This window comes from Condylostylus longicornis, unplaced genomic scaffold (assembly GCF_029603195.1).
Source record: "Condylostylus longicornis isolate FDR11 unplaced genomic scaffold, ASM2960319v2 ptg000005l, whole genome shotgun sequence".
NCBI classification, from domain to species: Eukaryota; Metazoa; Arthropoda; class Insecta; order Diptera; family Dolichopodidae; genus Condylostylus; species Condylostylus longicornis.
Genome location: NW_026577974.1, coordinates 4,293,793 through 4,310,822, shown reverse-complemented (window position 1 = coordinate 4,310,822; position 17,030 = coordinate 4,293,793). Strand labels below are relative to the sequence as shown.

At 24.2% G+C, this 17,030-nt stretch overlaps 2 protein-coding genes across 2 annotated transcripts; both read left to right on the top strand.

Moving 5' to 3' along the window:
- The first annotated feature begins 207 nt into the window (after positions 1-207).
- On the top strand, positions 208-8,871 carry LOC129616537 (uncharacterized). The gene is made up of 18 exons (XM_055532196.1): positions 208-422; positions 1,062-1,262; positions 1,327-1,408; positions 1,492-1,592; positions 1,662-1,941; positions 2,004-2,116; positions 2,174-2,278; positions 2,343-2,654; positions 2,728-2,883; positions 3,597-3,785; positions 6,899-7,099; positions 7,168-7,249; positions 7,321-7,421; positions 7,478-7,763; positions 7,833-7,945; positions 8,005-8,109; positions 8,177-8,488; positions 8,560-8,871. Exons 1-18 carry the CDS (start codon positions 242-244, stop codon positions 8,721-8,723), a joined length of 3,084 nt encoding a protein of 1,027 aa, XP_055388171.1. The 5' UTR covers positions 208-241; the 3' UTR covers positions 8,724-8,871.
- Positions 8,872-9,086: 215 nt separating this feature from the next.
- On the top strand, positions 9,087-16,786 carry LOC129616531 (uncharacterized). Its single transcript, XM_055532189.1, has 19 exons — positions 9,087-9,498; positions 10,432-10,632; positions 10,699-10,780; positions 10,858-10,958; positions 11,016-11,301; positions 11,359-11,471; positions 11,533-11,637; positions 11,697-12,008; positions 12,097-12,253; positions 12,904-12,910; positions 13,478-13,745; positions 14,777-14,977; positions 15,098-15,179; positions 15,298-15,398; positions 15,462-15,723; positions 15,791-15,903; positions 15,963-16,067; positions 16,138-16,449; positions 16,564-16,786. The coding sequence occupies exons 1-19, from the start codon at positions 9,321-9,323 to the stop codon at positions 16,719-16,721; spliced, it is 3,144 nt and encodes a 1,047-aa protein (XP_055388164.1). The 5' UTR covers positions 9,087-9,320; the 3' UTR covers positions 16,722-16,786.
- Positions 16,787-17,030: the final 244 nt, after the last annotated feature.

Below are 17,030 nucleotides of genomic sequence, written 5' to 3'. Positions count from 1 at the left end.
CAATAATTCACATCCTACATATATATAGGAAATAATTACACTTAAATATGCTGAACTGGAAATTCTAATTAATTCATTTTTTTAATATTAGTACATATTAAAAGAGAAGTCATAATTTTTGAAATAATTTTCGGAAAGCTTATTTTTTGTAATCTACAATTTCTTCTATGTTTGGTTCTAAATCAGTGAATCAGTTCTACATTTCACTTCAATAATAAAGGAATAAAATTTTGTTTTGAGAATGATTTTCATAACAATTTTTTTAATTATTTTAATAATTATTTTAAAAAAATTAAATAAAAATTATAATTTACTAGCCGGTTGTAGACGTATTAAAAATGTTGATGGTACTCCACTGTATGGTGTTATTCCATCTTTAACAATATTCGGAAATAATTTTGATCTAATTAGTTTAGATGAAGGTATTAATGTGTTAATTTAATTTGAAAAAATATTATAACATTACAGTGAGATAATTTAAATTTTTTGGATCTATAAGAAAAATTTTTTTTTTATGTTCTAGATTTAAACCTTATTAGATCACAAATTTAGTATTATTATTAAGGTAGTAATATTAAAAGACTTTGCTAAGAACTTGCCTAATTTGATTGTGATGAGAGCTCTTTAAAATTAATAATCTCATACAGAGTGTGAGAGAAAGGGGAATATATTAAAACTACAGTGAAAATCGGTGTGTAAAAAATATAACAGTATAACAGTACAATCATTTTTTATTCCAAATTCAATTAAAGATTTATTTGAGAACTTGACTTGAATTATTCAAGAAGTTGACTTGAGCTATGCGTAATTAAAATCGTACTAAGAATGAGAAATTAACTGTCCCGTATTAAAATGAGATCCCACAAAATGCTTTCTTTAATTTATAATTTTATTTAATTTTTTGCATAATGCATGATAATTTTAATTAATTTCAGGGTATTCATTTCATTTAATTAATTGAAATCACAAGCGCTTAATTAATTAATGCCTTAATTAAATCGTTACATTCTAACTTTTGCATTATTTATAACTTATTATTAATTTATTTTGTTTTTAATTAGAAAAACTATTTAAAATGGCACGTAATGATGCTAAAAATGCTAAGAGAAGTTATTTTAAATTTCTGGTTGGAAATCCATTTTACGAAATCATTACTCCTGAAGAGTCCGAATTAATTCTGAATAACACTGTGGTCATTACTAAAGGTCTTCTATATAATTTTTTGCACCCACATCTCGGAACTGGTCTTTTGACAAGCACACGTAAGTAATCAGTTGTTTAATTTAAATTTAATTGTAAATGTAATAATTATTATTTCTTACATAGATCAAAAATGGCATACTAGAAGAAAATTATTAACGCCATCATTTCATTTTAATATTCTTCAAAAATTTTTAGAAACATTTAAGTGAGTTACAAAAAAAATATTTCTTAAAAGTTTACAGGATTTCAATTTATAAATTTTGAAAATTTATTTTATATTTATTTTAGGGATGAGAGTTTCAAATTTATAGCCAATATTAAGGATGAGTCCAGTGATATTGTCAATTTATCCGACGTGATTCCAAAATTTACTTTGAATACTGTTTGCGGTAAGTTTTAATACTATTTTAAGAAACTTTTCTTTGTTCTGCAAGAGACTCTCATTTTAATACTTTTAGAAACTGCACTTGGTGTTAATTTAGACGATATTGGCAAAAGTAAAGAATACCGCGAAAATATTTCAGCTTCCGAACAATTATTTATAAAACGCGTTTTCAATCCAGTTAAACATTTTGATTGTTTATATAAAATGTTTGAAGAACATGAACCATTCCAGCGCATTGTAAATGAATTACATAATTTTTCTAGCACAATTATTAAATTGAGAAGAAATATTTTCCAAAATAAAGATGTGACTCAAGATTCCTTAAAACCATCTTCAAATTCTGATGATGATATGTAAGTTTACTGAACTTGATTAACTTTGTGATTAAAATCGGTTTTTCCTTTGATTTTTTCAGATATTTTTTTAAAAAAGAAAGACGAGCAATGTTAGATACTCTCCTAGAAGCTGAAGAGAAGAACTTAATTGATCATCAAGGCATTTGTGAGGAAGTTGATACATTTATGTTTGGTAAGTCCTCAAATTACTGTTTGCAATTCATAAAGAAGTTATTTTTTTTATTTTTAGAGGGTTTTGATACAACATCAGCTGGATTAATGTTTGCTATTTTATGTTTAGGTACTTATCAAGAAATACAACAAAAATGTTATGAAGAAATTTTACAATTACCAGGTACAAATCTTCATGGAAATCCAATTAGAATTTTTTCAAACTAATTTTCACATTGATATTTTAGATGATTTTTCTAAATTGACCATCACTGATTTGAATAATCTTCAATATTTAGATTGTGTTATAAAAGAAAGTTTAAGATTATATCCTCCAGTACCAATGATTGCACGTAAAACCGATGAAGAAATTCAAATTGGAAATTATATTTTACCAAAGGGATGCAATATTCATATTCATATTTTTGAAGTACATAGAAATCCACATCATTTTCCAAATCCTGGAGTATTTGATCCTGATCGTTTTCTACCAGAAAATTCAATAAAACGTCATCCATATGCTTATATACCATTTAGTGCTGGAATTAGAAATTGTATTGGTAAACATTAGAATTAAAAAAAATGCGATTGCATATTTATATGTACTTATTAAATTAATTATTTTATTTTTAGGACAAAAATTTGCTCTTTTAGAAATCAAAGTATTAATCGCCAGTTTATTAAAGAATTACAAAATTTATCCAAAAACTAGAATTGAAGATATTGTATTTCAAGCTGGATTGATTCTTAGAAGTAAATATCCTCTCAAAGTTCGTCTCGAGCCCAGGCGTCATTAAAATTTTAAATTAAATATATATGTTATATACAGCAAAAAAAAATAAATGCGTTTCTAGAGTTTAATTAATCTTAGTTTAATTATTAATCAGTGATGTTCAACTGTTTTTGAAATCAGCCTTAAGATTTTACAAATATTTGCAGTTAGAATAAAATCTAACTTAAAAGATAAATGTTCCTAAACTCATTCCCAAAACCGTATGTAGATTTTATAGTTAACTTTTTGTTTATAATTATAATTTTGTTTATTTTTAATGAGAGAAATGTAATGGCCCTTCAAATCAGTACAAAATTTATCCATAAACAATGCTTGAAGACATTATTTTCGCTTTTTGGAAGTAAATACCCTATTGAACCTAAACGCGTCTTGAACCGAGGCATAATTAAAATATTATTTTATTGATATGATAAAATTAAAATAAAAAAAAAGTCTCCTATTATAAACAGCTAATTATAAATACTAAAACGAAACTATTATCTAAGAAGAAATTAAAAAACAAAAAAAAAATATAAACAGTTTTCAAGCTTTTGCGATAATCAACCTTAATTTATTAATTTTTTAATATTATTCAAAGAGAAGTCAAGAGATGATTATTCAAAAATTTTTAAAAAGCTTATTTTCTCAATTTACAATTTCTTCTATGTTTGGTTCTAAATCAGCGAATCAGTTCAACATTTCGCTTCAATAATAAAGGATTAAAATTTTGTTTTGAGAATGATTTTCATAACAATTTTTTTAATTATTTTAATAATTATTTTAAAAAAATTAAATAAAAATTATAATTTATTAGCCGGTTGTAGACGTATTAAAAATGTTGATGGTACTCCACTGTATGGCGTTTTTCCATCTTCAACAATATTTGGAAATAATTTTGATATCATCAGTTTGGATGAAGGTATTAAATGTGTTCATTTAAACTAAAAAAATAAATAAAATGTAATAGTAATTATTTTATTTATTAAGAAAATATTCTGTAATTAAGCTATACCAACATACACAATTAAATACATATTTTCCATAGATTAATTTCACCATAATTTAATAATTTTTAAAAATTTAGTGGTGAAAATTTAGTTCGATATCTTGCTTTTGCAATGACACAGAACTGAGATTTTTCCAGTAGCTTATATACATTTTAAAAGTTTTATAAATTCACAATAAACAAAGTAGTAAAAGGAAAAGAAAACAAAGTAGTTAACAAATGGAACTTGTTGCCAATGCACTTGTGCCCTATATACACTTACACATATCGAACTGCAAATTACTAAATAGTGATATTTGTCAACGGGTTAAAGTTTTATTATTATCTTTAGATATGGCTAGTGAAGCAGTCTAAATGACTCGACTAAAATTTTTTATAAATATTTATATTATTTTGTTATAAAAATCGAGCTTTTAATAAAAACAAAAACAAACCGGCTCTTATTCGAGTAGTTTATTTGTTTTTAGCACTTTTCCAAAAAATTTTTGAAAAAAAAGTGCTTATTAGTTTCACTCTGTCCGTCCGTCCGTCCGTCCGTCCGTCCGTCCGTCCGTGTGTCTGTTTACAAAACTTCTACACCCTTGAAGATAGAAAGCTGAAATTTTGTACGTACATAGATTTTTACTAGAAACTTATTTTCGTGGAACAAAATTTTTACCTATCTCCCCCCCTTTAGAAGTTATACCCCCCCAAAACCCTAAAAATGCCATTCTTTAACTATTTAGTGCAATGAAACCATAAGGATTTTTCAAATTTTGCAAACGCAGAAAGGCAGTGGCTTACTTCCCCTAGCGGGGTATACTAAAGGTTAACTTTAGAAAAACAAAATGGCCGCTCAAATTTACCGTTATCTAAAGTCCGTTTTTTCCAAATTTTTGATGTCGTTTATTTTCTAGACCCCAGCCTGTAGAAGCTTGAAATTTTATGGGCTTTTAGACATTAACAAATAGTTCATTTCGTTAGAAGAAATTTTTTTTCCATCTCCTTCCCCTCTCAAGTTATGGCCTCTTGAAATTTGTAAAATTTGAATTTTTGACACCTTATATTTCCGAAACCGCAAGCTTTTTCAAATTTCTATAAACATAAAAATCTAACGGTAAATTCCATGAAATTAAAAAATATAATTATTTTTCTTAACTCACATAATTAAACCTTAAAATCGAGCATTATGTTAACCCCTTTTTATATTAATTTTTGCTTTATTTCAAACACTGCATATATGCGTCATCCTAAATATATGCAATTCTAGAAATAGTTTTGTATATGAATGAAAATAATTTTAATAGTTTGATAGGTATACATAGACTGTATTTAAAAGCAGAATTTTCACTTGCTGAAGGGAAAAGTGCTACAATACAAACCATTGGTTTGAGCCAACTTTATTATAAAGATGATCGTGAATGAGTACAATAAAATTGAATGCCAATTGTTTTGTGCATTGGAACGCTATTTTTGGAAACCCTTATAAATATATATTTTTTAACTACCTATAATTTAATATAAAAAGCGTTAATAAGTTGCTTTCAGGGCAAAATTAGAACTGTAATAGACAAGATAATTATTTTGTTACATAAAAATAATTTCCACTGTTAGTCATCATAATAATTACAGTATAATTTTTATAATTATTTGATATATGATGAGTAACTCAAATTTTATAATTATGTATTACATTTAGTACGTTCTCCCATACAAATAAAATATGCATATATGCATGTATACCTGAATTTACAATTAAATGTCAGGAATAACGTAAAAAACCGAAGTATAATTAAATGTATAATTACAATCGGGTTGTGACGGTTCAATAGAATCAAAATTAAAATTAAATGAAATAGAGAAAATACTAATTTAATTACAATATGTGGAGGTCGATTAATTTTTTTTAAGATTTTTATAATTGCATTCAGCAAGCTTCCCAGAGATTGCATTCTACTGCGTGACTGTGTCAATAAAAATTTTACATACTCCTGGTTTCAAAGTTCTATTTACGTGAGCATTTCGCGTATCACGTTGATGTGTCATACTTCCATGTATAAGAACAGTGTTCGACATTAAGCGATTATGAGTAGTTTGATATATATATATATATATGTACGAGTATATATCCAATTTGCCTCATTTTTTAAATTTCTTTTCTTAATAAAATTAAACGCAAAAATAAAAAATAATTCTGAGTCCCGGTCTTTTATAATCATTTTTACATTTAGGTCGATTATCATCGATTGGTATTCACACTTCAATAAACAATAAGCTTCATAAATAAAACCAGTTCTAAATAATTCTTAATAAGAATAAGCTTAGTTTAGATTATTCCTGCTTCTTTAATTGCTACAACTATTAATTTAAAATTAGAACAGTTTTATTAATATATATTAAGCATATATGTATATGTATGTAAATTTTAATACGTTATACAATATACATATGTATATAGCTAAATAAAGAATAATAAATTAATCAATCAATAAAATTTAGCAATTTAATAGCGACTAATGAAATAAAGTTAATTAAGGATACTTTTAATTATTAAATTTAAATTTTATTAAATATTTTTGGGAGTCACAAATAGCTATAGTAAAATTTTCTAACTATTTACTTCGATATTTTAACTTACAATTCACAGTGATTAGTTTGAAAATGTTAATACTACGAATTATGACAATATAAATTGTAATTTAAATTTTAAAATAAAATAAATAAAAATTTTTGATTAAGAAATTTAATTGATGTAATAAATTTGAGGATTTTAGTTTTAATTGTCAAATTATTTGTATTTTTATAATTAAATTGCTCAATAACTTTTTCTTATAATAATTAAATTGTGAATATAAAATACAATTAAGAATGATAATTAACCATGTACAGCTTATACACACATCATTACACATACATAAATATTTGAAAGATATTAAACTTTCGTACTATTTTACGCAATTAATTCGCTTAGTTAACACTCAAATTGAATCATTATCAACTTTTGCATTATTTATGGTTTATTTTCGATTTATTTTGTATTTAATTAGAAAAACTATTTAAAATGACACGTAACGATGCTAAAAATGCTAAGAGAAGTTATTTTAAATATGTTGTTGCAACTCCAGTATATGAGATCATTACACCTGAAGATGTTGAATTAGTTTTAAATAACACTGCGGTCATTACTAAAGGTCTAGGATATGAATTTTTGCAACCACATCTTGGAACTGGTCTTCTAACAAGTACAAGTAAGAAATCACATCCAATAATCTTTGTAAATAAATTGAAAAATATAATAATTATTATTTTTTTATAGATCAAAAATGGCATGCAAGAAGAAAATTGTTAACACCATCATTTCATTTTAATATTCTTCAAAAATTTTTGGAAACATTTAAGTGAGTTCTAAAATATATAATTTTAATTTTTATATATGTAGCTTTTAAAATTTATTTTACATTTGTTGCAGAGATGAAAGCTTTAAATTTATAAATAACATTAAAAATCAACCCGATGATATTGTCAATTTATTTGATGTTATACAAAAATTTACTTTGAATACAGTTTGTGGTAAGAATTAAGCAATTTTTCATATTCTATTAGGCAATCTGATTTAATACTTTTAGAAACTGCACTTGGCGTTAATTTAGATGACATTGGTAAAAGTGAAGAATATAGAAAAAATATTTCAGCTTCGGAAAGATTTTTTATGAAACGAATTTTTAATCCAATTAAACAATTTGATGTGTTATACAAAATGTTTGAAGAATATGAGGCATATCAGAAGGTTGTTAATGAATTACACAAATTTTCCAGTACAATTATTAAATTAAGAAGAAATATTTTCCAAAATAAAGATAAAGACGATATACAAGATTCTAAGAAACCTTTATCAAACTCTGAAGATGACATGTAAGTTTATCTATAAACTAATTAATACTTGTGACGAAACAGATTTCATTTTTTGTTTGATAATTTCAGATATTTTTTCAAAAAAGAAAGACGAGCAATGTTGGACACCCTATTAGAAGCTGAAGAAAAGAATTTAATTGATCATCAAGGAATTTGTGAGGAAGTTGATACATTTATGTTTGGTAAGTCCTCAAATTACGGTTTGTAATTCATAAAGAAGTTACATTTTTTTTATTTTTAGAGGGTTTTGATACAACATCAGCTGGCTTAATGTTTACAATTTTATGTTTAGCTACTTATCAAGAAATACAAGAAAAATGTTATGAGGACATTTTACAATTACCAGGTACCTACAAAACTTCATGTAAATCCATTAAAAACTTTTAAAATTAATTTTTATATTGAAATTTTAGATGATTTTTCTGAATTAACAATAGCAAATTTAAATAATCTTCAATATTTGGATTGTGTTATAAAAGAAAGTTTAAGATTATATCCTCCTGTACCATTAATTGCACGTAAAACTGAAGAAGAAGTAGTAATAGGAAATTATATTTTACCAAAAGGATGCAATATTAATATTCATATATTCGACATACATAGAGATTCATATCATTTTCCAAATCCTGAAGTATTCGATCCTAATCGTTTTCTACCAGAAAATTCAATAAAACGTCATCCATATGCTTATATACCATTTAGTGCTGGAGTTAGAAATTGTATTGGTAAAGATTATAATTTATAATATTCTACTACATAATGTATATATCTATCAAAATTTTTTTTTTATTTTTAGGGCAAAAATTTGCTCTTTTGGAAATAAAAGTATTAATCGCCAGTTTATTAAAGAATTACAAAATTTATCCAAAAACTAAATTGGAAAACATTGTATTTCAAACTGGATTGATTCTTAGAAGTAAATATCCGGTTGAAATTCGACTTGAGCCCAGACATCATTAAAATTTAATTAATAAAATTTGATTTAACAGAAAATCAATTTAATTACAGAGTTTAATTAATCTTTTATAAATTTATATACTGAATTGAGCTAAATTAATAAGCAGTTTTACTACGCTATCAACAATTAAGAATTACTTCCATAAAATCAAAGTTTAATGATTCGTAGTAAGCATTAAATGTAACTTAAAAACTAAGTTCATAGACTCCAAAAAAAAAATAAATTGCAATTTATATTAATTCATTATTTAATTACATTTTTGCTTAATTACTTTGTTTTTAATTGAGGAGTCTAATCAATTTTATTACAATTTTTTTGAATTTAAATAAAGTATGTACGAGTAGCTAGTAGCGCACACTAAATAAATGCTCTAAAATAATGAAATTCGAAGATTTAAGAGAAGAATATCAAGCTTTTTTTCAATTTATTTTAGAATTTCTTTTCTATTTCTTTTTTTTTGATAATATTTTGTACTTAATTTTAAAAAGCTCTATGCTGCAATCTAATTTTATTAGATATTTTTCATTTAATATGAACCAGTTGAATATTTAACATTAAGAATAAAAGTATACAGAGAAAATTTTCTTTTAATAAAAAAAATGTTTTTAATAATATTTTTAATAGTATTAATAATTATTTTATATAATTTAAATAAAGATTATAATTTATTAGCTGGTTGTAGGCGTATAAAAACTGTTAATGGTTTACCCTTATATGGTGTTTATCCATCTTCAACTATATTTGGAAACAATTTTGATATTTTCAATTTAAATGAAGGTAAACAAATAATAATTGAGAATGAAATAGCATAAAAGTAAAGAAAAATTCAAAAAAATTTATTACAAAATTAATTTGAAATGAAATAAGTAATGAGAAATAAGTAATTCTTGTATTCGTTTACATTAAGAACTAAAATTTTTTATAATTGATAATAAATTATCAGGGTTGGTTTTTATTATGTGCTAGTTCTTATGACATTTGGAATAGTTTAAAATGCATACGCCTGGATATGTACATAATTTGTTCATCATAATAATGAAAAATTACCAAATAACAAATTTTTGTGATTGCTATATTCAACTTAGTGGAAAATATTCCTATATGCACAATGTTTTATAAAATGTAATTATCTCAAATGGAAACACATTTAAGTATACTGATTCCAAAGAGTGATAAGTTATAACATAAATTTGCGTAATCATTATCACTAAAATTACAATGTCAAACATAAATGAGTATAAACATTGTGGAGAAATTACAGACCGTGAAAAATTTTATAGTCATTGTTTACAATATTTCATTGTGCCGCTAATAAAAAACGTAAAAAATATAAAATGAAATAAATAAAATTTAAATTTCATCTTCTTTTAATAAATTTCTAAAAAGCTTTTTCACAAAATATCATTGAACTGATAAAGTTTATTTTTGTTGTAATCATAGATTCGCACTGAATTTATATGTACATAAATGACAATATGGCCAAGTAAATTCTTACAACATTCACTGAAACCAGAATAAAAATTTTCCTCAGATAATGGTAAAAAGGTTTATAATGCTTCAATAAATACAAATATGAAAAATCGGCTTTTTATTAAATAGCATAGCGGATACTTTATAAGAACTAAATCATAAATGAATAGAATGGTTTAAATACTTAAATCAATTGTACTGAATATACTAATTGACGATTCTAACTCCTTTTTCTTTTAGAAAAGCTCTTTAATATGGTTCGACAGGATGCCAAAAATGCTAAAAGAAGTTACTTTAAATATATAGTTGCAAATCCTGTATACGAGATTATAAAAGCTGAAGATGCAGAATTAGTTGTTAATAACACTACAATTATAAGTAAAAGTCGTGGTTATGAATTCTTACAACCATTCCTTGGAACTGGCCTCTTAACAAGTACACGTAAGTGCTTATATAAAATTATACTTGATTTGAATAATAAATCAAATTTAATAATTATTATTGCAGATCAAAAATGGCATGCAAGAAGAAAATTATTAACACCATCATTTCATTTTAATATTCTTCAAAAATTTTTGGAAACGTTTAAGTGAGTTTCAGTCAATATTTTGTAAAATCTTATTTTTAGTTTATTAACTTTAAAAATTTATCTTATATTTATTTTAGGGACGAAAGCTATAAATTTATAACCAATATTAAGAATCAGCCCAGTGATATTGTCAATTTATCTGATGTTATACCAAAATTTACTTTAAATACAGTTTGTGGTAAAAATTAAGCAATTTTTTCATGCTCTATAAGACAATTTCATTTAATACTTTTAGAAACTGCACTTGGCGTTAATTTAGATGACATTGGTAAAAGTGAGGAATATCGAAAAAATATATCAGCAACAGAACGATTTTTTATGATGCGAATCTTTAACCCTATAAAATATTTTGATTTCTTGTATGAAATGTTTGAAGAATGCAAAATACATCAGAATGTTGTAAATGAATTACACAAATTTTCCAGTACAATTATTAAGTTGAGAAGAAATATTTTTCAAAATAAAAATAAAAGTGTTGTTCCAGATTCCACAAAAGCCTCATCAAAATCTGACGATGATATGTAAGTTATGAGAAATTTAAAAATTAAGAAAATCTTTTTTTTGACCGATGATTTTAGATATTTTTTCAAAAAAGAAAGACGAGCAATGTTGGATACCCTTTTAGAAGCTGAAGAAAAGAATTTAATTGATCATCAAGGAATTTGTGAGGAAGTTGATACATTTATGTTTGGTTGTTTTCAAAGTAATTACGTAAAATTAATCTGAAAGTAACAAAATATTTTTATTTTTAGAGGGTTTTGATACAACATCAGCTGGGTTAATGTTTACAATTTTGTGTTTAGCAACTTACCAAGAAGTCCAGGAAAAATGCTATGAAGAAATTTTACAATTACAAGGTGAACACGCCATAAAATTATTTTTTAAATTCCACCATACTATTAAATTGATTTTGTAGATGATTTGTCCGATTTACTTATTACTGACATCAATAATCTTCAATATTTGGATTGTGTTATAAAAGAAAGTTTAAGATTATATCCTCCTGTACCATTAATTGCACGTAAAACTGATCATGAAGTCATAATGGAAAATTATATTTTACCAAAAGGACTCAACATTAATATCAATATATATGATATACACAGAGATCCACATTATTTTCCAAATCCTGAAGTATTTGATCCAAGTCGATTTCTTCCAGAAAACTCAATAAAACGACATCCATATTCTTATATACCATTTAGTGCTGGAGCCAGAAACTGTATTGGTATGTATTGATTAATTTTGGAAGCACTTGAAACTCCGCTACCAGCTTTTCATTATATTTAAACAATAACTAAATTATTGATTTTTAGGACAAAAGTTTGCTCTTTTGGAAATCAAAGTCTTGATTATTAATTTATTGAGAAACTACAAATTATATCCGAAAACTAAAATTGATGAAATAGTTTTTCAATCTGGATTAATCCTCAGAAGTAAATTTCCAATTGAAGTTCGTTTGACGCCAAGATAGTTTCGTTATTCAATCCAAACTGGTTTCAAAACATGTGAAAAATTAAATATATTAAATGTATTATACAAATTTTATAAAATTTGTAAGAAAAACAAAATTTAATGTAATTATTTTTAAAATAGTTTTTAAGTACAGTAAAAAATGTTCCAAATTATCAAAACGCAAATGCCCGCTAGAGTAAACAATATTTTAGACAAGTATACTTAGATTCAGTTATTTATGTAAGAAATCCCTATGTCTATATACATATCTTTGTCATATCGATTTTTTATTGTGCTAAATGTGTGCTATTTATTTTCATTTTAATAATTTATACACGTGAGCTTCACCTTTTGTACTTAACATCACATATATAATCTATCCAAATGGAATTCCTATCAATGATCTGTTAATAAGCTTGAATACATACGGATTTTAAAAGCAAATAAAGAAATCCAAGCTACAAAAAATATTAATAAGTTCATTATCAATTTATAAGCTTTAATCTACTTTAATATTATATTATCAATTTACAATATGTTGTTTGTATATGTGTATGTACAAGTCATACAGATAATAAATTGATATTATTGAAGATTGTTCTTATACTAAAATGAATTGTTTACAATTTAATTCAAATAAATTGCCTTTTACTGATACGCGTATGCAGTAGCGGAGTTAGTTAAGAAAAAATTGGAAATCTTATCGTTCTTTTAATTCTAAAAAAAAAAAAGAGAAGTAAGGAAAATTTTTTTTCTACTTCTAAAATTTTATTTGAATTTGTTTATAAATAGAAATTTTCTTACAACTCTGTAGGCATTTTCTTCATAAAACCTCTAAACAAAGTAGATCCAATTCTACTCATATGGAATTGAACTATAGTTCAAAAACTAACTATGTGTTTAAAAATCTAGAGCTCTTACACTTATGGACCAAAATCAATTCCACAATGCTACTAAGTTAATGCTATTAATTTCGGAAATTTATAGTTACAGTTTCCAGAGTAAAACACGTGAAAATTATGAACAAAATAATAATAAAAAGCAAAATTATCTTTAAGCTTTCATAAAGTAAATAATAGAAAAGTTTCTTACTTAAAATTACATTTTTCTTATACTTACTATACGGATTTAAAAATACAATATAGGAACATATATGTGGTCTTCAATCTGATGAAAAAAAAGCTTAAATTCGACGGCATTTTTGTAATTCACTTTAGTTGAAACCTTTATCTTAATAAATAAACATCTTTTGAATTACACAGGAATATTATATTACACAGTATTAACCGAAAAGGATTCCTAAAAAAAAAGACAATTTTTTCAATTAAAATGATTTTAGTTACAATTTTTTTAATTATAATTGTAATTATATTATGGAAATTGAATAAAAATTTCTATTTATTAGCTGCTTGTAGGCGAATAAAAACTGTAAATGGTGATCTTTTGTATGGTGTTTATCCATCAAAAACAATTTTTGGTCACTCTTTTGATTACATTTTTATGGATGAAGGTAAGATTTTAAAAAAGAAAGATTAGAAAAGAAAAAAATAAGTAAATTCAAAAAATTTCAACATAACAAAATTGAAAATATTAACGGGTGTATAATGATAGAATTAAAGAAACAATTTCTTACCGAAATCTTTAATTTAACGATAATTAATTACAAACAGAATTGAATACTTAGGTTCAAGATAAGTTCAAATGAAATTATGTGGATTTATTTTAATCAATTAAATAAAATTCCTTCATTTTAAGTTTACATAACAAACATGTAACAAATCGGGCTTGCTATAAGCTTAGTGCATTTTAATGCAATGTCCTCCAAATACAATAACTAAAAAAAAAAAATAAAAATTTTTTGCAATTATTGTTTAAGAACAAATTATTGATTTGTTTTGTAAATCAATAATTTTTTCTTAAACAATTTTTAATCTTGATTTCATCTCCTAGATGAAAATAATATTGTTTTCGCATTTGATTTATCAGTGAAAATGTAAAAATAAAGGGCAAAGTGAAATGATTTAAATGACAGATTAAATTTCTAGAACTAATTTTACATAATTATACCCTTAAATTATGTATTTTACAATTTCTGTAATAATCAAAAGTATAATCTTTAAGTTTACATAAGAAAAAGCTATTTCTATAGCAATCCAAAGAATAATTCTTAAATTAAAAATTGCATTGTTTAATTAAGTCAGCTACACCTACGTTCTATAAAGTGTTACTGAATGAAATATCTTAAAAGAAGTGGAAAATTTTTTATACAATTCTTCATATTTTGCAAAATTAAATCGAGAATTTAGTTCCTACAAAATATAAAGTTGAATTAGATAAAAATTATTACAATCATTTATTCACTTATTCATTATTATGCAAATTTTAAAACTGTAAGTGATTTTAAATCCAACTCATGTATGATTAAAAATATCGTATTATCTGAAATAACAATGATTTTTATGATTATAACAAATTTAACATAATTTTATAATATTTTGTTCTTTACAACTGAAATCTTTTTTCATTTTCATTCATATACAGCACAATTATTCCAAATGATTAGAAATAATGTTAGGAATGCCAAAAGAAGTTATTTTAGATACGTATTTGCAAATCCTATATATGATGTTAATACACCAGAAGACGTTGAATTAATACTTAATAACACAACAGTAATAACTAAAAGTCGAGCATATGAGTTTTTACACACGTTCTTGGGAACTGGTCTCTTAACAAGTACACGTAAGTTTACTTTTAAATTCTATTTTTAAAGTATTCCTTTTTAAAAATAAAATACAATATGTATATGAATTAAACATTATTAGCTACAATTGACTTTTTGTCTTCTTCCAATAATTTTAGATGAAAAATGGCATTCTAGACGAAAATTATTGACTCCATCCTTTCATTTTAATATTCTACAAAGATTTTTAGAAACATTCAAGTTAGTATTTAAAATAATTACAAAACATCGAATTTATTTTAACAGATAAATATTTAATTTAAATAGAATAAATTTAGAAAATAATTATAATTTAATATTTAATTTTTGATATACTTAGAGATGAAAGTAAAAAATTTATAACAAATCTTAAAGCACAAACAACTGAAGAAACTAGTTTGTCGAAAATTATTCCGGAATTTACATTAAATAGTATTTGTGGTAATATAAATTTTATAATTTTAAATGAAATAGCTACTTGAAAACAATTTTTTAAATTTTTAGAGACAGCGCTTGGTGTTAATTTAGATGATATTGGGGAAAGTAAAAAATATCACAAAAATATAACAGCAACAGAAAAACTATTTGTAAAACGATTGATTCACCCATTAAAATATTTTGATATAACTTACAAAATGTTTAAAGAATATCAAACTAATTTAGACGTTGTTAATGAATTACATAAATTTTCAAGTACAATAATAAATTTACGAAGAAATATTTTTCAAAATAAAAATGATAATTCGACAAATTCAGATGATGACACGTGAGCCTCACAAATTTAATTAATTTTGGTTGATTTATTACATTTTATTTTTTTTAATGATCCCCAGTAGCATTTTCAAAAAGAAAAGACGTGCAATGTTAGATACTCTTTTAGAAGCTGAAGAAAAAAAATTAATTGATCATGAAGGGATTTGTGAGGAAGTTGATACATTTATGTTCGGCAAGTCGTCAAATTAGTGCTTTACTCCACAAATATGATAATTTATTTTTTATTTTTAGAGGGTTTTGATACAACGTCAGCTGGATTAATGTTTACAATTTTATGTTTAGCTACTTATCAAGAAATACAAGAAAAATGTTATGAAGACATTTTACAATTACCAGGTATGTTTACAAACATTTATAAAAATCTAATTAGTATTCTCTATAGTAAATTATTACATTAAAATTTTAGATGACTTTTCTGAATTAACAATAGCAGATTTAAATAATTTACAATATTTAGAATGTGTTATTAAAGAAAGTTTAAGACTTTATCCTCCAGTACCATTAATTGCACGTAAAACCGATCATGAAGTTATAATAGGAGACCTTATATTACCAAAAGGACTAAATATATTTATTAATATTTATGATATACATAGAAATTCACATCATTTTCCAAATCCTGAAACATTTGATCCAGATCGTTTTTTACCAGAAAACTCAATTAATCGACATCCATACGCTTATATACCATTTAGTGCAGGATCACGAAATTGTATTGGTAAATATGTATTTTGTTTTGGATTTCATACATTTTATCATCAAAACTAATTTTGTTGATATTTTGTAACGTTATTGTACAATGATATTTATTAAGAATAATTTCAATTTTTAGGACAAAAATTTGCAATGCTGGAAATGAAAATATTGCTTGCCAATTTATTAAAAAATTATAAAATTTATCCAAAAACAAAAATTGAAGATCTCGTTTTTGAAATGGGTCTAATTTTACGTTCTAGATATCCAATAGAAGTTTATGTTAAATCAAGATAACTAAAAATTTAAAAAGAAAAATAAATTTTTAATAAATTTAATAATTATAATAAAAAATTACTAAGATTAACAATTTTGCCTTTAATATTTGAGTTTTAACGTTTTCTTTTCTGTATAGCTAAATTTAGAAGCAAACTTCCGAATATTTCATTCTTCCAAGTAACACAAGAGTTTTAAATGATAAGTGATAGTTATGAATATTTTCTAGAGCAATGTTACTTAAATTTTAAAATTTTAACAAAGTAAATGCACTTACTTTTTTTTATAAAAACATGTTTAAAACGCTTATACACTTTTTCTTAAGATGCT